Here is a 22,689-nt window from a genome sequence, read left to right as displayed (position 1 = left end):
GCACCATGGATGATGCCCTTTAACCCCTTCTTATCACCAGCCCCCTTTCCTCACCCCCAACATATTACCACTTCCTCCGAAAAGTCGAAGGAGAAAGACATGATGGCATTCTGTGCTTGGCTTCTCGTTAAATTGCTCTTCTAAGAGCTGATGGGACCGGCTAAAATAAGGTTTCCAGAGGACTTGACTTGCCAGGTGCCTCGTTTTATGACTGGATAAATGAACTGAGTGACATGGCTGGCCAAAGTTGTCTGAGTTCATAAATAAAGAGGTATGGTACTCTCCAAGGCTCTCTTGGGGACCTTATCCATCATTCTGGAGGTTCTACCTTTCATTATGTTTAAAGATGACATGGCGGGGGCAGGGAGTGTCTGTTGCCTTTTAAGTGACCTCTGGAGAAGTCAGCCCAGGCAGACTGTAAATCGTGCATCTCCATGCTGGTCCTAAGCTGCCCTTGGCATACACTGGCTTTGGCCAAGGTAGAACTTTCCCTCCTTATCCTCCCCCCCACCCCCTGCCCCTTTTCTAAACTTAACGCAGGTTCTGATTTGTACAGACCTCTGGTGAAGCGCACACACCAAGGGCTCGGTGGCATGTCCCATTATGTGGATGACATGGCCATTAGTAACCATGGTAACCTCCCTACCCAGGCTTCTGTGGCTCCACAGACCTAATTTATACCAGTCTCGTCCAGATTGGAAGGGGTTCTGGGGACCCCATCAGCGCAGCAACAAGCAGGGTTACTTAATCAGACACACACAGGGGCACCTGCCTTCAGCCACCGCAACACAAACACCAGGGGCTTTCAAAACCTTCCAGGTTAGAGGAAACAATCCCACGTTTTTATTCAGTAAACTTGGACACTTAGCTCTTAAAAAAAATCCAAAAGGGAAAAGAAAAGACATATCATTTCATGTTTGTTTCTTATAGCAGCGAACACAAAACAGGCTTTGTGTCGCGTCACCTTGTTACCAGACTTTAGAATGGACAGACGCCCCAAAGGCCACAGGCAGTGATGTTTCCGACAACCAGCGTGCCTGTGTGTGTGCTAAGTCACTTCAGTCGTGTCTGACTCTGTGCGACCTTATGGACTGCAGCCTGCCAGTCTCCTCTGTCCATGGGATTCTCCAGGCCAGAATACTGGAGTGAGTTGCCATGCCCTCCTCGAGGGGATCTTCCTGACCTAGAGATCAAACCCACATCTCATGTCTCCTGTGTTATCAGGCAGGTTCTTTACCATTGTGCCACTTGGGCACCACCTTGCAAATAAGGATGTAAAATCTGCCAACCCTTGTTTTTCTTCCTTTGTTTTAAAAGAGCTTGAGAGGCGAACACATCATCTGTGTCAACAGCTCTGTACCTGATAACTGTATCGACACAGTCAATAGACAGAAGGAAGCCCAGCACCCCGCCCCGGCTCCCCGGGGAACAGGTGGCATTACCTGTCTAGGCCTGGCTGGCCTCCGCCGGGCCGCTGTCCGAGTCCGAGTCGGCCAGCTCCCCCGCGCCTTCTGCTGCCGTCTGACTCCAGCTGTCTGACCTGTCGGAGGCAGCGTCCTCCTCTCCAACTGTCACCTCCACCCAATCCACGACACCTGACTCCTCGTTCTCGTCGCTGGCCTGGCCGTCCCGGCTGTTGCCCTCCGACCGGTCCGATGTGGCCTCCGAGGGCTTTGCTGGCAAATTGTCTTTCACCTGCTCGCCACCTGCCTTCCCTCTGGGTCCCGGCTTCTCCAGGTCCTCGTCACAGAGCTTTTTGGGGTCCTTGTAGTACTGATGACCCCCCTCACTCCCGTTCTTCGGGTTCTCGGTGATGACGGTCTTGACCACTTTCCTCGATGGGGTGTCATAGCCGTGATCGTCCACCACGTGCTGCGGCTGGTACTGCTCTAGCCACTTCAAGGTTCCAGTTTTGAGCAAGCATCTGTTCTCCTTGAACCAGCGCACGATTTCAGTTCGCACCAGGCCGGTCTTGGCCGCCAGCTGGTCATACTCCTGCGGGGTCGGCCACTGCGTTCGGGCAAACGTGCTTCTCAGGAGATGAACCTGTTCTTGACTTTTTGTAATCGCTGGTGAGGGGCTGGGCAGAGAGCTGGCCAGCTGGGCACTGGAGAGCTGGTCAAGTCTGGACAGAGCACCGTTGGGGGCCGCCGTGTCTGGCCCTTTCTTGCCAGACCCCATGGAATCCAGGACGGCCTGCTCCATGCTGTCCCGAAGCTTGCGCCTCTCTGAGAACCAGGAGTCGATCTCTCTCCGGCTCAGCTTCGTCTCTACCCGTAGCCTGTCCAGTTCTGCTTGGGTTGGGAAAGAGCTTTTCAGAAAGCTGTCTTCCAGGATCTTCACCTGACCTTGGGTTTTCTCTTTGAACTTCTGTGGGGTGAAGTCTGGGTACGCGTGGTACGTGCGGCCGTGGCGGGAGGCAGCGAGAGCCAGCTGGTCTTTGGCGAGGGATTCGCTGGTGATGTGGACAATGCCCCGTTGACACCGGTACCGGTGGTCGCTGAACCACTTCTTGATCTCACTCCTGGCGAGGCCGGTCACCTCGATGAGCCGGTAGACCTCAGCGTCGTCGGGGAACTGGCTCTGCAGGAAGCTCGCCTTTAGGTGCGCTATCTGTTCCTTGGTCTTCTTGCGGTCGCTGGCTGGGGTCAGCGAGGGGTTGGCCACCTTGGGTGGAGGCTCTGGCACTTGAGCAACGTGGGGGCGCTTGGGCTCGGGGGCAGCCTGGGGAGTCACTAGAGGTCTCTTCTGGCCGTGGTTGGTCACTCCAGCCACGGCGAGTGTGATGGGGGAGCAGGAGACGGTTGCCGGCCCGCTGGTCACCTGAGTCAGCACCAGGCTGGTCTGGCCAAGGATCTGGCATGGGAGAGCCGTCTGGAGGATGGGCTGTGACATCTTCGTGGGGGCCAACTGGGCAGGCAGCACGGTGATCGTCGGGGGGACAGACTGGATGGTGCCGTTGAACATCTTCTTCCGGGCCTCCTCCACCTCCTCTGGGGACCAGCTGATGCCGTGCTTTAAGCGCTGGGTGGCAAACCAGATTCTGATGTGCTCTTCCGGGTGTTTGGAAGCCGCCGTCAGCCAGGACAGCTCTGCTTGGGTCGGGTAGGGGAACTTGTTGAAGGAGTTGATCATGGTGGCATTGGTATCCAGGGCAGAGTTGTATTTGGTAGTGTTCAGCGGGACGGGGACCTTGGGGACAAGGTTGATATTTGGTGGGAGCTGGACAGAAGGCATGACGTGTCCTAGAGAGTCCTGAAGGAGCTCCACGCCCCCGAGTCTCGAGAGGATCTCAGCGGCATCTGTCACCAGGCGGGCGGTCCCTTCCACGTGGTTCTCGGGGGTGGCCTCCTCTGGCTTCTTGGGCACCTTCTTGGCATCGGCTTTCGGTTTCCCTGGCTTCATGATGGGGGTTTTACTCACTGAGATCCCGGGGTCACCATCCCCGCTTCCGGGGCCGCTGGTGGCGATGGACACGATGTGGTTGGTGGCGTCGATGGACTGCTCCAAGACGGTCTGATTATTGCGCTTGATGAGCTTCAGCTTGAAGTTGGTCTCCCCGGGATGGAACTTGGAGTTGTGGTCAGACAAGGAGTCGTACTTTTTGGTTGTGAAGTTACATTCGGCACACACATAGAGGGGGTTGAGGATCACGTTGGGGTGTTGCATGTCAACGTGCTCCGTGAACTCGTTCAGGTTCTGCGTGGAGTAGGGGCAGTATTTGCATTCGTAACCACCTTGGAGCTTTTTGGATTGGTTTTCCCCTGTAGATTTCACCTCTATCACTTCATTTTCTTTGGAAGAGTTTTCAGGTTCCGCTGCCCAAGTGTCCTTGGCCGTTTCAGGCTGTGGCATGCCAATTCCTTTCTCTTTGGCCCTGTCTGCTTCCTCGGGCACATCTTGTTCTACCACTTGTGATGTCCGAACCATGCACGGGGTGGTGGATTTTCGTTTGCTTGCCATGCTGCCTGTCTGTGTGCAATGGCTTATTTGGGGGATGGGGGTGGATGGGGAAGGGGCAGTGAAATTTTTGGAACTACTCAGATAAAAAGTTTTTGGCTTTATTGCCCCCTCCAATGGCTTTGGCTTCCCTTGAACGCTGAAGTCTAGTGCTTGAGTTTCCCGAAATGATTTCAGCACAGAAAACTAACTGTTCCAACGGCAGAACGCAAGAGGCAGCATCATACCTATGGGACAAAAACAAAGACAGCGTCAGTTTCCTCAAAAAGACAAAAGAAACTAGCGATACTTTCCAAGTTGCTCCCATGACCCATCCCAACTGGCACCCAAAGCAGACACCCAGGTAAGCACAGATGGTGTGAGAGCAGGTGCTCATAAACATGAAGGATCACTTTCTTCTTCTCTTCTGTTCTCTGGGAAGGACAGTGGGAACAAGCCCAAAACAAACAGATGAGGATGCAGGGCACTCATTCATGTTTAGAGACCAACCGATACAGAAAAGCAGCAAAGGTGCTGTGATCTCATGAAGTGGTGGCTAGGGCGGCAGAGGGAGCCCTGCTGGCGAAGTGCTGGCTGGGTTCGCAAGTCACTCTTACGGATGCGGCATCAGAAACAAGACGTTTATCTGGGGCTGGCGAGTGGCATGTATATGGGCATTAGAAAATGGACATGAATGTTTTTGTTTCTTATCATAAAAGGAGTATCACTACAGAAAATGCGTCAAAGTATAATAAAGAAAAACATCCTCCCAGATATCACAGTTCTTTCATTTCCCTTGAACACTTCCCATTTTCACAAACATTGAGCAAAAGAATGATTAAAGCATGATATTACATTTTAGGGATACACCACACATGATGGATTTGCCTTTGGACTTTTATTCCTAATTTCTGACTCTTCTTGACAAAACTGCAGTCAACATCCTTAGTCCTTACTTCTGATAACGAGCTTTGGATGAATGTTTAGAAATAAAAGCACTGGGTCCAAGGCTGTCGACATTTTAAATTCTCTTGACTCTTATGGCCAAGGTTTTGCTCCATTTGGCCTTTTCCCCGGCAGTGAATGAGTGCCTGAATCACCACTGAGATTACATGAAATATTACCATTAAAAGCCCTGCCGATTAGATATGGGAAAACTGTTTTAATATGCTTTGGTGCTCCTCTTGATTGCTAATAAGGATGAACAGTTTTCAAAGATTCACTTGCCATTTGTATTTTGTGAATTGTGGATTTATGCCATTTTTGTATTGTGATGCCCAGTGGTTTTATTATTAATTTACAAGTGTTACCTCCATATTAAAAATATTTGTACTTTTCTGTGTTTGTTGCAAATTTTCCCAGTCTGTCATTTACCTTTTAGTTTTGCTTATGGTTATTTTTCATGTTTTACAGGTAGAGAATTTTTAATTTTTAGCTGGCAAATTTATCCATCTTTTTCACAGTGATTTTAGAAAGTGGTTCCCTGCTTTGATAGCTGAGACCTATTATACTATGTTTTCTTAGAGTGTTTTGGCTTTATTTTTTTATATTTAACTCACCTGGACTTGAACTGATCTTGGGGTAAGCTGTGAGATACAATTCTAACCATTTTTCTAGAAAGTTATCAATTATCTTAGTAGCATGTATAGTGTTTTTGTATTCTCACTAATTTGTGAAACCACCCTGGTCACACATTAAATTTTTATAGGGTATGTCTCGATTATATCTGCTCTATATCTCTTATGTAGCTATTGAGCCTTCCACTTATGCTTCACTTAAATTTTTTTCCCCATAGATTAGAGAATGTTTTAGTATCAGGTAGAGTTCCTCTTTATCATTTTTCTTTTGTCAAACAATTCTAGGTTTTTTCTGATCACCTATTAACGTAAATCAGTTCTCATAAATCAGAATCATCTGCAAAATAAAATTCTGTTAGAATGTTGATTGGAATTTCATTAAACAAATATTAATTTAGGAGTGCAGGAACAATTTGGGGCTTCCCAGGTGGCTTAGTGGTAAAGAATCCACCTGCCAATGCAGGAGATGAGGATTTGGTCCCTGGGTTGGGCAGATCCCCTGGAGAAGGAAATGGCAACCCACTCCAGTATTCTTGCCTGGAGAATCCCATGGACAGAGGAGCCTGGCGGGCTACAGTCCATGGGGTGGAAGAGAGTCAGACATGACTTACTGACTAAAGAAGAACAATTTGCTTATAAGGAGGTAGGGTATGTTAATAGAACCCCAACAGGGGAAGTGATGGGCTGGACCACGCTGAGTGTTTGAATGCATGGATTTCTGTAGAGGAGAGCCTTTCATCGTGTGTCTACTGGAGTGGGGAGATGGGTTCTGAAACAGGGATAGCCGACATCCAGGGAGAAGAGAGGCAGATGGCATATCCCCTTCTGTCCCTCTCGCTGGCCTGGGCTCGAGTCCCACTGAAGAGAGGTCTCAAGGTAGAATTAACAGACTTACTTTCAAGAGTAACCCTCTGGGGCGTGGGGGCCCACTTATCTGCTTAGGGGGTCAGGTGACAAACCTGAGCGGGACCCGGGAGTGGGGCATCCCCCCTGCTCCCGGTGAACCCAGAACCCTGGCCACTCTAAGGCATTTTCCTGCTGGGCAATTTCCTCAGCAGTAGATACGGGTCCCTCAAGGCACTGCTGAGGATGGGACATGGACACAGCAGAGCAGGGAGGAAGTGTGTCTTTTTGCTGACTACACCCAAACTGACATATTCAGCTGAACATGAGACTCTTATTTGAAAATTCATTTAATTACTTGGCTGTGCCAAGACTTAGTTGTGGCATGCTGACTTTTAGTTGAGGCATGTGGGATCTAGTTCCCTGACCAGGGATCGAACCCAGGCTTCTCTACATTGGGAGTGCTGAGTTTTAGCCACTGGACCACCAGGGACGTCCCTGAACATCAGGTTCTTGATTTTCCCCTTCAAACATGGGTTCCCTCTTTCTCAAGTTCTTCATCTCCACCAATGGCTCTATCATGGCACACTTGGGCCAAAATGCTCTTCATCCCACCCTCAAATTAATCCACCAGCAATCCTGTTGACTGTCTTCAAAATAAACCAGTATCAGACCACTTCCACCCCTCCCTGCCTTGCGTAAGCCACGTCCATCTCCCGTCTGGAAACCTCCCACGGGCCTCCTGCTTCTTTCCTCTCTGGACCAGCAGAGGAATTTTTTTCCGCTTCTTGATGGGCTTTATTTATGGTTTGAAATTCATTTTGGTACTGAAAAGGGCTTAAATGTTTTTTTAATCTGCAAAGTTCTTTTTAATTGAAGTATAGTTGCTGTATAATATTATATAAATTACAGGTGTACAATACAGTGATTCACAATTATTAAAGGTTATGCTCCATTTATAGTTATTATAGCTATATTCTCCACATTGTACAAATATATCCTTGTAGCTTATTTTATGCTTAATAGTTTGTACCTCCTAATCTCTTTACTCCTGTCTTGCCTCTCCCCCTTCCCTCTCCCACTGGTAACTACTAATTTGTTCTCTGTGAGTCTACTTCTTTTTTGGTATTTTCACTGATTTGTTGTATATTTTAGATTCCACATATAATTGATATTATACAGTGTTTTTCTTTCTGTCTCTGACTTATTTCACTTTAGCATAATACCCTCCAAATCTATCCATGGTGCGGCAAATGGCAAAATTTCATTATTTTTATGGGTGAATAATATTACATTGTGTGTGTGTGTGTAGCACATCTTCTTTATCCATTCATCTGTTGCTTCTATATCTTGGCTACTGGAAATAATGCTGCTATGAACATTGGGGGTGCGTGTATCTTTTCAAATTAGTGTATTGCTTTTTTAAAGAAATATATGCAGGAGTGGAATTGCTGGGTCAAATGGTAGTTCTATTTTCAGTTTTTGAGAAACATCCATACTATTTTCAACAGTGGCTATATCAATTAACATTCCCACCAACAGTGTATGAGGGTTCCCTTTTCTTCACATCCTTGCCAACGTTTGTTATTTGTGTTCTTTTTGATGAGAGTCATGCAGAAGGAGATTTTAAGATAGTACTTATTAATATTCAAAATTTACTTATCAGATCAGATCAGATCAGTCGCTCAGTCGTGTCTGACTCTTTGCGACCCCATGAATCGCAGCATGCCAGGCCTTTAATAAATAAGTAAAAAGGAAGAGGAAGGAGAGTGTCTATCCATTTTCTCCTAATATAGCAGCTAGTGGCCAGATGTGGCTCTTTAAATTCATATTAATTAAAATTAAATACAATTTAAACTCCAGTTTTCATTTGCACCAGCCACATGTCAAGTGCTCAGTAACCACACCTGGCTGGTGGCTATTGTATTAAGCAATGCGGGACATTGCCCTTATTGAGGGACCTTCTACTGGATGGTGCTGTTCTAGAATATAAGCTCCACAAAGGCAGGAACTCATCACTGTGGTTTCCTTGGAGCCTAGACCTGTATTTGGTCTGCAGTATGCTTTCCATAAAGATTGGTTGAATGATAAAGTAACTGCAAGATGGCTACCTGTGGGAACTGCTACTTATGCAGATGCATGAACTATGGGAAAATCTCTCATGGATGCTCAGTAATGAGTATGTGTGCACACGAGCATGCACTTGCATGCAGGTGCATGCATGTTGCTTGTGTTTGTGTGCATGCCCATGTGTCTATGCATGTGTGAAGGTGTGTTGAGTGTACACCAGAGTTTATGTGATGGAGGAACTCTGTATGGGAAAGGAGGTACCCAGTTCTGCAGGAGGTATCACTGCAGATACAGCAGAATGTGGCCAAATTTGCACCCACTAGCCAAGAGGCTTGGGTCTTTGAATTATGAATTTTAAAAGAGAGGGAGCAAAAGGCAACTTTTCTGCTGCAAAACAAAGAAATGAGGCAGAAATAGGTTCAGGGGAGAGAAGAGACTTTTTTTCACAGAAACTCCTCGTATCTAGAATTATTTAAATCAGTTGACAAGTGAGGCCAAGAAATGAGCCAAATAGTGGTGAAATATCCTAAAAGCTTTTTGATGTTCTAAAAACTGTGGTTCAGAATAGACGATATCTTCTAAAATGTATTTGGCAACCAGGGATCCAAACCACAGCAGATTAAAAAGAAGGAAAGATGAAGAAAGGAAAGAGAAGGGTGGGGAGGGCTCATAAAACAGTGAGTCTTTGAAGCGTTCCTCTCCCAGGGTCCTCCCCGTGGAGCTGCAAGAACCACTGCCCTTGGAAGAGTAATCCGGGCACAAGGGGGAGAGTGTCTGCAGAGCAGTGGAGAGTTGGCGTCTGTCTTTCTGAAAGTCTGTGAGCCACCAGTGAGAGGTCAGGACTAGTGCCATGAGGCCGGCCACTCGCCAACACGAGGGCTGCATATTTCTGGCCAGGTTTTTGGGTTCAGGTGTACACTGGCCTAAGTTAGCAAAAAAGAATGAATGTATGCAGGCATGCACGCGTATTTATTTTTTAAGGACAGATGGGGTGCTGTGTTCCCCTGACCCCTTGTGAACCCAAAGTGGAGAAGTTATGACTTTCAGCCAACCTGTTATCCTCTTCCTCGCTATCTGGTCCCCCATTCTCCATCGGTTTGCCTTATGAGTCTGTGTGAATGCCTACCGGCTTTCATCTCTGGGGACTGTCTTCCAACTCTGCCTTCTGTGCTGTTATCAAGTCTCAGGTTGGGTTGTGTCTTACTCCCCATTGGATAGTGTGTATCAAGTGTTCTTATCAGGTCTGCCTTTACTTTCTTTTATGCTTTATTTTATTCATTTGAAGTTGCAGTTATTAACTACAAAAACAAAATAAAATAAAACAAAATAAAAATCTATAGACTATATGTAAGCTATAAAAACTGTTGATACAATGAACACTGTGTATCATCACCCAATATAGGGAAAAAAGATTACAAATACCTTTGAAGTTCCCTCTTTGCCCTTATCACTTCCTATCCCCCTCCCTTCCTTCCTAGGGGTGAAAACTATCCTGAATTTTATGTTTATCTTTCTCCAGCATTTGTTTACAATTTCTCTACATGTTTGTGTCTTTATTTTTTAAAAATTTTGGCTGCACCTCGCAGCATGTAGGACCTTAGTTCTTTGAGCAGGGATTGAACCTGTGCTCCCTGCATTGGAAGGCAGAATCTCAACCACTGGACTGCCAGCAAAGCCCAGCTTGTGTCTTTAAATTGTAATATATGGCTAACACTTTCATCAGTAATGTGTGAGCTTAATGAGGAATAATTTACATATCCTAAAAGCCACCTATTGTGATGGTGTGTTTCAATGATTTTTGGGGGTAAATTTGTAAAGTTCTGTAGCCATCACCACTCTCATTTTAGAATATTTCCCTCTCTTCAAAAAAGATTCCTAGGGCCCTTTTGCTTCATTAAAAAAAAATACACTCTAGTGGGTATGAAATGTATCTCACTGTGGTTTTGCATTTCCTAATGAATATTGATATTAAGCATTTTTCATGTCAATGACTATTCATCTGTCTTCTTTTGTGCAATGTCTTTTCAAGTCTTTGGCCCATTTTTAAAGTTGCGTTACTTGTCTTTTTGTTATTGATTAGTAGGATTCCTTATAGATTCTGTACGTGAGTCCCTGGTTAGAGATATGTATCATAGATGGGATGATTTGAGAGAATAGCATTGAAACATGTATATTATCATATGTGAAATAGATTGCCAGTCCAGGTTTGATGCATGAGACAGGGTGCTCAGGGCTGGTGCACTGGGATGACCCTGAGGGATGGGATGGGGGTTCAGGAGGGGGAAAACATGTACACCCATGGCTGATTCATGTCAATGTATGGCTTACAATATTGTAAAGTAATTAGTCTCCGATTAAAAATAAATTAATTAATTAAAAAAAAAGAACAAAGAGCAAATCTCTCAAACTGTCTTTCAAGGATCCTTAAAATGTAGTGTGTGGAGGAAGGTGGGGGGTGTTCAGGAAGGTGGGGAACACATGTATACCTGTGGCCGATTCATGCTGATGTATGGCAAAAACCATCACAATATTGTAATTATTCTCCAATTAAAATAAAGTAATTTTTAAAATGTTAAAAAAAAGACTGCTGAGAGAAGTTAAAAGTGAAAGTTGCTCAGTCATGTCAGACTCTTTGCAACTCCATGGACTATACACTTCATGGAATTCTCCAGGCCAGAATACTGGAGTGGGTAGCTGTTCTCTTCTCCAGGGGATCTTCCCAACCTCGGGGTTGAACCTAGGTCTCCCGTGTTGCAGGCAGATTCTTTACCAGCTGAGCCACCAGGGAGAGAAATTAAAGATCTAAATAAATGTAAAGATATGCAGTGTTCATGGATTGGACAATTTGATGTTATTAAGATATCCACTCTCTGTAAATTGATCTATAGCTCACAATCCTAAATTCCAAGAGGAGTTTTGAAGAAACTGATGAGTTGATTGTAAAACTTATATGACAATTCAAGGTACCTAGAAGAACCAAAATAGTACTGAAAAAGAACAAAGTTGGGGGCTATAAATTAATTTCAAGACTTTCTATTAAGCAACAGTAATCAATTCAGTATGGTTTGGGTACAAGAATAAACTATTAGGTGACTAGAGCAGAATAGGACATCCAAAAAAAAAAAAATCCACATTTATGGTCAGTTAATTTTTGAACAAGTCAATTCCATAGGAGAAAGTCTTCTTTTTAATGGTGAGAGCATAACTGAATATCCATATGAAAAAGAAAAGAATTCAACTCCTACCTCTCCGTATATGCAAAAAATGAGTTAACAATAGATCAGAGACCTAAATATAGTGCTAGAACCACGAAGCTTCCAGAGAAAACATAAGATGACATCTTTGAGACTTGCGTAGACAAAATGTGAGACAATAAAAAATATATACTTGTAAATGTGTGCTTCCTGCTCAGAGTTCCCAAATTCCTTGGAATTTCCTGGGCCATAGGAATGTCTTTTGTTCTAATGAGGTGACTCTTGACGGACTGCTGGATGGGGGCTGGTCACCCAAAAGACAAAGCCATGATCAGAAGCGTAGAACTTTCGGTCCAACCCTCATTCTCCGGAGAGAGCCTGGAAATTGAGTTAGCGATTGGTCATGCTTACTTGACGAAGCGTTTATAAGAATCCCCAAAGTACAGAATCCTGGGAGTTTTCCGGGTTGATGAATGTATGGAGGTGCCAGAGGAGTGATGCTGGAGGAACATGGAAGTTTGCACCCCTTCCCACATACTCTGCTCTGTGTATCTCTTCCATCTGGCTGTTCCTGAGTTATATATATTTTTTATAACAAACCAGTAATCTAGTAAGTAAACTGTTTTCCTGAACTGCTCTAGCAAATTAATTCATTAAAATTAATTAAAGAAGGAGGTCATGGAAACTTCCAGTTGATAGAGTCGTAAGAAGCACAGGGGACAACCTGGACTTCGACCGGCATCTGAAGTTGGGCAGGGAAGTTCTGGAGGACTGAATCCTTACCCTGTAGAACCTGGCATTATCTCCAGGTAGACAGTGTCCGAACTGAGTTAAATTATAGGACACCAACTGATGTCACAGAGAATGACTTGGCGGGGGTGGGGGTGGGAGGCGGCTCACACATTTGTTAACCAGAAGTGTCAGAACTACAGTCTTTGGTGTGAGCATCATAAGAGAAAAATTAACAAGTCAAATGAACCAAAATTTCTGCTTAGCATGTGTATTTAAAATGCACATTAAAACTCCAACACAGTCCCTTCCATGGTGGGTGGTGAGTAAGACAACAGACTGGCTCCATGCCACGGGCCTTGCTCTGGACCAGCTTCCCAGCAGATCCGAACTGGGCACAGGCATGTTGTGTACTATCCTGCAAACACTCCAAAGCACCACTGAGTGGTCCCGGGGTTGGCAGGGCAATTGCTGCCCTTGGAGGGGTGACCCAAGCAGATTAAAACATCGTTAAGATCCTGGAGCCCAGAAGAAGAGGAGAGGAGAGGTGAGGCGTGGCCTTCCTCTATGACTCTTCTCCATCGTGCCTCTTTCTGTCTTGAATCCCACCCCTCACACGACTGCTAAGAGCATCACACATACCTGTTACATGGAAAGGGAGCCCTAACACTGAGTACAGACCCCTGCCTCCTTTGTCTGTTTTTGCCATTGACTGGATTTTCCTTTTATCCACCGTGGCATTTATCACACCCCACAAAGAAACCCAACAGCAAGTGAGAGATAATGCCACCTTGAAATAGATAACATGTAAGAAAGATGGCCAGCCTGTGTAGATGATTATGAACAACTCACTTCTGGCTGTCTATGCAGGGCTCTCCCTTCACCACTCAGTGCTTCTTCCATCGTCATCTTTCTGTTTCGAGGGGAGTGTGATTAGAGCCCTGGTTACTGAGTATGGGTTTGGACTAGAACCTTGCGATTACACAGCATACAATGATGAAGAAACCACGGGCTCTTGTCCTCAAGGAGTTCACAGCTGGTGTACTAGTCAGCTCAGGCCGCCATGACAAATTACACAGATTTCTGCAGCTCAAACCACAGAAATCTATTTCTCTTGGTTCTGGAGGCTGGACGTCCAGGACCAAGGTTTCTGCAGGGTTACTGTCTTCCGAAGCCTCGCCCCTTGGTTGCAGATGGCCCTCTTCTCGCTGTGCCCTCCTGTGGCCTCCCTTCCATGTGCGTCTATCTCCTAACCTCCTCTTCTTATGAAGACACCAGTCAGATTGGACTATGGACTCCGCTGAGGACTTCATTTAAGGTGACTTAAGTGAGCCTGCTGGCTACAGTCCATGGGGTTGCAAAGAATCAGACATGACTGAACACACACACACACACCCCTTTAAAAAACCTATCTCCAAATATAGCCACATTCTGAGGGTTTGGATTCCAACATATGAATCTGGGAGTGGGGAATAATTCAGCTCTTCACAACTGAGCAGGGCAGGGCTGTCTGAACACCCCACGATGGCACACAATGATTTATGTATGCAGTCATCGCATCCTGCCCAAGAGCCTACGTCAGACACTTGTGGGTGCCAAGGATGCAGGAGCGAGCAGAGAGGAGTCTCTGCTTTTGAGGTGCTTACCTTCATGAAATGAGCTAGCAGAAGCCGACGCTGAAAAGCATGATGGAGGAAAGTCAGGCAGCGAAGATGGTGGGGGTGGGGAGGTGTGTGATTTTTAAATTTTACTTTGTTGAAGTATAGCTGATTTACAATGTTACTTTATATATGTACATTCTTTTTGGCATTCTTTTCCATTATGGTTTGTCACAGGATGTTGACTATAATTCTGGGCTATATTGTGTATCCCTGTGCGATACAGCAAGACCTTGTTGTTTATCCATTCTATATAATAATTTGCATCTGCTAATCCCATACTGGGCTTCCCTGGTGGCTCAGGGGTTAAAGCGTCTGCCTGGAATGCGGGAGACCCGGGTTCGATCCCTGGGTCGGGAAGATCCCCTGAAGAAGGAAAATAGCAACCCACTCCAGTACTCTTGCCTGGAGAATCCCATGGAGGGACGCTACAGTCCATGGAGTCGCAGAGAGTCGGACACGACTGAGCGACTTCACTTTCACTTTCAATCCCATACTAATTCACTCCTCCCTTAACCCCCTCCCCCTTGGCACAAACCAGTCTGTTCTCTATGTCCTTGATTATGCTTTTGTCTCATAGATAGGTTCATTTGTGCCATATTTTAGATTTCACATATAAGTGATATCATACGGTGTGTGTCTTTCTATTGTGACTTACATCACTTAGTATGACAATCTCTAGGTCCGTCCATGTTGCTGCAAATGGCATTATTTCTTTTTTTGTATGGCTGGGTAGAAATCCGTTGTATATAGGCACCACATCTTTATTCATCTGTTGGTGGACATTTACACTGTTTCCATGTCTTGGTATTATAAATAGTGCTGCTATGAACACCGGGGTGCATATATCTTTTCAAAGTATAGTTTTCTTCAGCTATACGCCCAATAGTGGGATTGCTGGATTATACAGTAACTGTATTAAGGATGGTTATTCTGACTGGTGTGAAGTGATATCTCATTGTAGTTTTGATTTGCATTTCTAATTAATGATGTTGAGCATCTTTTCATGTGCCTGCTGCCCATCTGTATGTCTTTTTTTGAAGAAATGTCTATATAGGTTTTCTTCCCATTTTTTTGATTAGTTTTGTTTTCTTGATATTTAGTTGTATGAGTTGTTTGTATATTTTAGAAATTAAGCCCTTGTCGGTGGCATCATTTGGAAATGTTTTCTCTCATTCTGCAGGTATCTTTTCATTTTACAGTTTCTTTTGCTGTGCAAAAATTTACAAGCTTGATTAGGTCCCATTTGTTTAGTTTTGCTTTTATTTCTGTTGCCTTGGGAGTCTGAGGCAGGGCTCCAAAGGCAGAGTTGGATCCTGTCGGGTACAGAGAAGGGGAATGATTCTGATCAGAGGAACAGAGTACTCCCAGGCAGAGGATGCAGTCAGAAGAAGGAAACACCCGAGGAATGAAAAGGACTGAAGCTAAAGGGTAGGTGTGATGGCAGGCCTGAGGCACCTGATAAATCAGCCTGGGCCAGACTGTGAATCATGCTGCCACTGAACGCCATGCTGAAGAGGCGGGGTTTCATCCTGCTGGTGAAGGAGTGAAAGTGAAAGTGAAGTCGCTCAGTCGTGTCCGACTCTTTGCGACCCCATAGACTGTAGCCTACCAGGCTTCTCTGTCCATGGGATTTTCCAGGCAATAGTACTGGAGTGGATTGCCATTTCCTTCTCCAGGGGATCTTCCCGACTCAGGGATCGAACCCGGGTCTCTCGCATTGTAGACAGACGCTTTACCGTCTGAGCCACCAGGTGAAGGAGAAGTGAGGCTTTTTAGGGAGGATCATGGGAGCAGCAGGGGCTGGGAGATAACTTTGAGGGGTGGGGATGGCAGGGAAAAATGGCACATTAATGAGGGTAAGAACCCCCAAGCTAAGCATCAGGCATCATCTTTACTAGCCCCAAATTCAATAGTCAGAGTCAAGGCTGCTAAGAGGCACCCCTTCCTCCAGCGTTTAAGCTTGTTCCTTAAGTAGATGTTGAGGGCTCCTTATTTCTATCTGGACTTTCTCCCACTCAGTTTGGACTTCCTTCTCCACTGAGGAGTGGCTGGATGATTTGGGTTTAAATATGGCAAAATGGATTCTCCCTTAACCATTCTCTCGATAACAGTGATGGTGAACATTCACTGAAGGCTTAGTATGAGCTGAGTGCTCTGTTTCATTTCTCCGGAACCCTGTGTAGACACTGAAGCTCAGAGAAGTTAAGGAGCGTGGCCGTAATCACACAGCCGAGAGCAGCAGAGCTGGGATACAGCTCTTTATGTGCAGACAAATCACCTGGTGATCTTGTTAAAATACAGATTCAGGAAGTCTGGGCGGGACTGACACTCTGCGTTGCCAACAAGCTCCCAGGTAAGGATGACACCGAGTGTGTGGACACCTCAAGGAAGGCTTTGTCAGCCTCTCCAGGTGAGCAGCTGCCCACTGCCACCCAGTCTGTCTCCCTCCTCCCCATCACCCTGCTCATCTCCAGACACGGGGCATTAGCATTTCCTGACCTTTCCCTACGAGTGACCTGGGGCCCTCAGGGGAGGAAAAATGGGTCATACTGTCAGATCAGTCCCTGGGAACTCTTTGCAAGGTGGCTGGCATGCAGCCTAGCTGTCAGATGAGGGAAATGTCCAGGCCTTGAGCTCCCTAGGGAGACGCTGGGGCAGGTGAAGAGTCAGGCCACAGAGGTCCCCTGGGGCCAGGGTCTCCAGCCCGAGGTGAGTGGAGGAGCCTGGGCCTTTCAGGGAGGACACACGTGCCGCTCTCAAGGAATCACACCTTCGGGCTCTGGCAGGACGCCACTTCTTATTTCAGAGCTTTCACCAGGGCTGTCAGAGGAAATTACAGGACTGTCTCTGAGCTTTCAAAGGAAGCATCTTGTCAGGACATCAAAGCCCAGACGGATGCTTTTAGCTTTGCTGGGTCTTCTGACAGAGCTGTTAGTAGGTACCACTGCAGTTCACCAAGGGTAAATCTTTTGTGTCTGTGTATGTGATTGTTCCTTTATGTCTTAAAGTCACAACATTCTCCTTGCTGCACCGCACCCCAGGAGAGGGAATTCTGATGGGAAGGTATGTTGTGGTGGTGACTGCGGTGGGGGGGGGGGGGTCGGCGGGGGGCGGGGCGGGACGTGGGTGGAGAAAGGAGTGGGATGCCCAGATCCTGGGGTTTGCTCTAAGCTCCCAGCTCTCTCCTCATGTGTCTCCATCCTTGCCTCCATTTGTCTCATCTGTTAAATGGGAGAGGCTTTTGAAATGTCACTGGTGACCCTGAGTTAATTCCTGACCTTTATTGATTTCTCCCCAGCTTATCTGTAAATCTAAACTTGAATTTTGGGGGTGGGCCTATGGGGTGACTCCTAAACCATCAGATGCCATCTGGGGTGCTTTGTCCAGAGCCTCAGTCCAGACTTATTGAACTCAAGCATCCAGGAGCAGGCCCAAGAATCTGCATTTCTAGCAATCAGCCAGGTTTGACGGCCTCAGCAAGAAGCCATTGGTGGCCTCTCCTGATTCAGAAGTGGTTGGGCCCAAGCCAACTCTGCACTGTGAAGATGGGAGATGCTCCTTGCTGTGTTCTGTGCTGGACTAGAGTGAATTAGCAAGCTCCCCTGGGAAATGACAGTTCAGAGGACGATGCAGAAATAGGGGAAGAATTGTAGAAAGTAACGATGCTGGAAGAGAAAAGGATGCTGGGCACTGGATAATGGAGTTTAAGACATCCTTAGAAACAACAGCGTGTGTAATAGCAGAGTCGTGGCTGGAGAGGTGAGTTTTAAGAAGCTACTTCCCATTATCTGTGTTTGTGCTTAACTTTTGTTGTTCAGTTTCTCATTTTTTTTTTTTTTTAAGAAGGGTTTTCTGATCTGGTTAAGGGTAGGTGGATAATGTAGTAACAAGATGCCATTTACATGTAAAATCTTTATTATTCCCACAACATAAATAGATGGTAATGCTCTCCATTTCACTGATGAGGAAACTGAGGCTCAGAGAGGTTAGCTTGCTGGTTGAGGAGGGTGGAGCCCAGATCGCCCTTGGCTCTGCACTCACTGCTGGGTCCCAGTAACACACAGCTGCTGATGGTTAGCTACTCCATTTCCTGACACTGGGTCTGTAAATGAGGTTTCTCACAAGTTTTGAGTGGATCGTCTCCACAGTGGGTGTTCAAAGGAGTAAGATTTTTAATTGAATTGTAATGTCTTTCTCAACTCGCTACACTGAGACACTCTCTTACTAGGTGGAAGAAGGGCTTGCCTGGTCTCCTGCAGCCAAAATATTTCAGTGGATGAAATGAAGTTCATGAAATGACATGGTGACATTAGATGAGATCCATTGTGTTTAGGGCGGTAAGGTCATAGATTGTGACGTGAGCATCACCGTGTGTTTGGGCGACGCTGAGAGGAGGCTGCTGCCCTGCTAGCAGTGGCAGGAGTGGGGACTCGAGGTGGGGGAGTGAGTCCTCAGAGACAAAGAAGCCAGAGAAGGCAGATTCATATCAGCCCATGTGAGCCTGGGGCCCAGACTTTACTTTTACTCAAAGCGATGCATTTCTAAGCTCAGACGCCCTTGGCTCTTCACTAGGTGAGGATGTGGCCTCCAGCTGCCTTGCTCCCGCTCAGTCCTCACCACGAGTGCCCACCTGGTGAGGGGAAGGGGCCACAGGCTGGAACCAGGCTTCTGATTTGAATTCTGGTTCTGCCTCTTACTCACAGGAGTCTGCCCTGCTCTGGCCACAGCCAGGATGCCCACCGCCCAAGTCCCCAAACCCACAGGCGGCCTGGAGAATGCCAGCGGCAGCACACTCATCCCCTTGGCCAGCCTCAGTTTTGCGACTGTGAAATGGGTGAACTTCCAACTCCACTGCAGATTGGACTGAAAGAGACCCTTTAACGCTGACTCTGTCTGGTTACCTAGAAGGGTGCCTTTAACCAGTGAGCTAGCTTTAACCACTTCCATCAGTGATGAGGGACTTGGCAGAGTGAGGTTCACAGGTGCCGTTTTGCCCCTGCCCCTCCCTTGGTGCCCCCTCAGAGCATTCTTTCCCCCACAGCCCCTCCCAGCTGCCAGCCCTCGTGCCAGGGGTTGTGCGTTTACACCAGCTCATCTCACCTAAGTCATGCTGCTCCAACATCTTTTTACTCATCTTTTGTTCATGCCCATAGAAATTTCTATGGCAACTGTGCCAGTGTTTTTAATTCTCCCAACTTTGCATGTGTGAGAAGATTTTGCTTTCTATTTTGCCGAGAAGATCGTGATCACTTTCTTCCCCATCTCCACACTCATCTCTCTTTTCTCTACCTCGGCGTGAGTAGCGGGTCTCCCCGTTATAGGGTAACACCTCCAGCTGACCTCCAGGCCTGCCCTCTGCTCCCCAGGGACCCCAGCCTAGCACTCATTGGCTCCCTCCACTCTTATCTCCCTTCACTGGATTCCTTCCCTTTGGGTTATGATCATCTCAGCTTGGCATTTCCCTAAAAATGTAGACAAAGCAAGACAAACATGATAAGCAACATCAAAGTTCCCAAAGGTGCTCAATTCCACCATTATCTACCCAGTATTATGATCACTCTTGCTTCCTGGGGCAGAGAGACTCCCCAGTGCAAGAGATTGGCTTTCTGGGTCTGGGGCCACCACTCATTGGTGTATGAGTCTGGACAAGTCACACCCGTCCTCTGAAGCCTCAGCCTTTCTATCTAATCTGGGGATGAAAATGGTACCCATGTCAGAGGGTGCCGAGGGCACTCAGTAAGAGTGAGCAGTCAGAGGAGAAGGGGGCAATACAGGATGAGATGGCTTGACAGCATCACCGACTCAATGGACGCGAGTCTGAGCAAACTCCAGGAGATAGTGAAGGACAGGGAAGCCTGGTGTGCTGCAGTCCATGCGGTCAGAGAAAGTCAGACATGACTGAGTGACTGAACAACAACAACAACAAAGTCTGTGCACGGGGTTTGCCTCTGTGTCCCCAATATGATGAACTCTGAGCTTGCGACTCTGGGAAGGTACCTGTTGTTAATATCACGTAACTATCAAAAAATGTCTCAAAGGCAGTTTGAGATGACTGCAGCTTGTCCCTCCTTTACTGCCCTGTTCATCCCTCACCTCTGCACATTCTGTCCTCCTTGCTCTGTCAATGCTTTTCTTTTAAAACACCAAATATACCCCACGTCACTGACTCTGTGGGGCAAATTGCCTCCCTTTGGCTCTCCCGGGTGGTACCCTTGGATCTCCTCCCAGCAGCTCCTGCTTTGCTGCTTCTTCCATTCTCCACGGTCACCTCCATGCCCTGGGATCCTCCTTGTCCCTCTCCTCTCCATCCTCTTTGGTGTGACCTCATTCATCCTGGAGCTCCACACTCACCCTTGCAGACAGACATCTGGGAAACCAGCCTTTCTAGCCCCACTCCTCGCTGCAGAGCCTCCTACCTCCCTTCCCCAACTCTGGCTGACAGCGAGGATGAAAACCCAGAATTGTAACCAAAGGCCAGAGTGGCCACTGTCCACTGAAACTTGATTTTTTAAACAAGCTAAGATGATTCATGAAAACCAAGAAAAATAATACATGAATTAAAAAAAGTGGATGACCCAGTCCCACTCGGTTGGAAACAGACTACTCGGTTATCTCCATTTGGAAGGTGGATCTGAAGGGGAAATTTGGCAGAGGCTGGACTGGATGGTCTTAGAACCTCTTCCAAGTGTAGATTCTATGCATCTCTGATCATCACCTGGAGTCTCACGGGTGCTTCAGGGTTGAACTCATCTAGCGCCAAGCTCCTCACCTGTCTCCCAAATCTGATCTTTTTGTAACACTCCTCATTCCAAATAAAAGCATCATGATCTCAGTCATTCCAGTTAGAAACCCAGATTCCTCTTGCGCCTCCACTCCCCCTCCCACCCCACAGTTGATTATGCACCAGGCCCTCCTGACTCTGCCTCCTTAATGGCAATGGCTTCCCATCCTTCATCCTTCATTCCTGGGCTCCAGGCGGAGTCCTCCTCCTGGCTTCTCCCTGCATCTGCAATGACTCCCTACATCATGGCCTGACCTTGGCATCTCCTGGTTGTGCCACGCATCGCCTGCCTGTCTGGCATGCCTTCCTTACTCCGCTGGCCATGGCAGTCCAGTTCTTTCTAGAGAAAGACCGCCATCCACTCTTGGCCCCTGTGGATCCTCCAGTGGCGGGCATGTGACTTGGTCCTGACCACTCACTGCATCACGTTCTTCAGCGAGAGTGAGTGATTAAGGGGTGGGCTCACGACCCAAGTGGAGCTGGTCAGAACCAGCTGAGTTGAGATGCAGAGTCATGACTGCATCCCTCTGCATGCTGGCACGCCTGGATCTGACTCACGCAGAGACCTTTCCACAAGGCAGCTTGCTGACACCACTCTGATGGGACTTTATCTGGCACCTATAACTGAAAAGGTCCCAACAGATGCAGTTTCAGGCCTACCTCCTAACTGCCACCATTTCTTTCTTTCTTTTTTTAATATTTATTTGGCTGTGTTGGATCTTAGTTGTGTTATGTGGGATCTTTCATTACGGCGTGTGGGCTCAGTAGTTGAGGTGTGTGGGTTTAGTTGCCCTGCAGTGGACAGGATCTTAGTTCTCCGACCAGGAATCAAACCCATGTCCCCTGCACTGCAAGGTAGATTCTTAACCACTGGACCACCAGGGTAAGTCCCCACTGTTTCTTTCTAAGACAGCAATCCTGGGACTTCCCTGGCAGTCCAGTGGTTAAGACTTCGCCTTCCAGCACAGGGGGTGTGGGTTTGATCCCTGGTCAGGGAGCTAAGACATCCACATGCTTTGTGGCCAAAAAGCCAAAACATAAAACAGAAGCAATATTGTAACAACTTCAATAAAGATTAAAAAAAAAAAAAAGAACAGCAATCCTTAGCCTTTCCCTGCCATGGTTGCCATGCTAGGTGGCACGACCATTTGCAACGTGCTCTCATTCTTGTCACACCATTTGCTTTCCCTTAAGAAAGAATCTCAGGATGTTAGTGGGAGTGATGTTCGTATAGTGCTAACCTTGAATCCTTGCGAATCATCACATCCCGAACTTCAATATTTATTTTTAGAAACAGATTTCTTGCCGCTGCCTACATCACAATTGATGCCATGATTGAATGTCATGTTTCTAAACCTGAATCCGACCATGTTGTCCTCACCTTCAAACCTCCCTGGGAATATTCAGAGCTGGTTGTGAGAGGTGCTTTCTGCCACCCAATCCTACCTCAATGCCCCATTCCTTCCTACAGTAGTCCTGGTATTTTAAAAGGGAAATACAGCAGAAGACTGATTTTTTGGAAGCAGAAACATGGGACCTCAGAAAAGAAAACACAGTTCAAGCATTCATTCATTCATTCCTCCTTAAGTGCCTGCTCCATGCCAGACACTGTTTTGATACTCAGGAAATAAGACATAAGATTCTTGCTTTCAAGGTGCCCATGATCTAGGGAGGGAAAATAAAAAAATAAATAGAAAACAAAGAACTTATAGATAGTGGTAAGTTGCCTGGATTGGGAAGATCCCCTGGAGGAGGGCATGGCAACCCACTCCAGCATTCTTGCCTGGAGAATCTCCACAGATATAGGAAACTGTCCATGGGGTCACAAAGAGTCAAACACAACTGAGTGACTAAGCCCAAGTACTCTGCAAAAAGCTCTTAGAAATGATGTGATG

General features: G+C 46.8%; 1 protein-coding gene across 11 annotated transcripts in view; it reads right to left on the bottom strand.

Moving 5' to 3' along the window:
• Positions 1-22,689, bottom strand: part of ZHX2 (zinc fingers and homeoboxes 2) — a 188,054-nt gene that overhangs the window by 16,235 nt on the left and 149,130 nt on the right. For 6 of the 11 annotated variants that reach the window (XM_044928784.2, XM_044928789.2, XM_044928787.2 and 3 more), the window contains one exon: positions 1,443-4,187. In XM_044928784.2, coding sequence (XP_044784719.1) covers positions 1,447-3,963 — 2,517 coding nt within the window. In that variant the 5' untranslated portion in view covers positions 3,964-4,187 and the 3' untranslated portion in view covers positions 1,443-1,446. Of the gene's footprint in view, positions 1-1,442; positions 4,188-11,816; positions 12,002-17,814; positions 18,644-22,689 lie in introns of those variants that run through there. The other 5 variants (XM_044928790.2, XM_044928792.2, XM_044928785.2 and 2 more) reach the window with 2 other exon arrangements.

The sequence above is a fragment of the Bubalus bubalis genome, chromosome 15 (assembly GCF_019923935.1).
Source record: "Bubalus bubalis isolate 160015118507 breed Murrah chromosome 15, NDDB_SH_1, whole genome shotgun sequence".
Lineage (NCBI taxonomy): Eukaryota > Metazoa > Chordata > Mammalia > Artiodactyla > Bovidae > Bubalus > Bubalus bubalis.
This window is presented reverse-complemented; position numbering and strand designations above follow the sequence as displayed.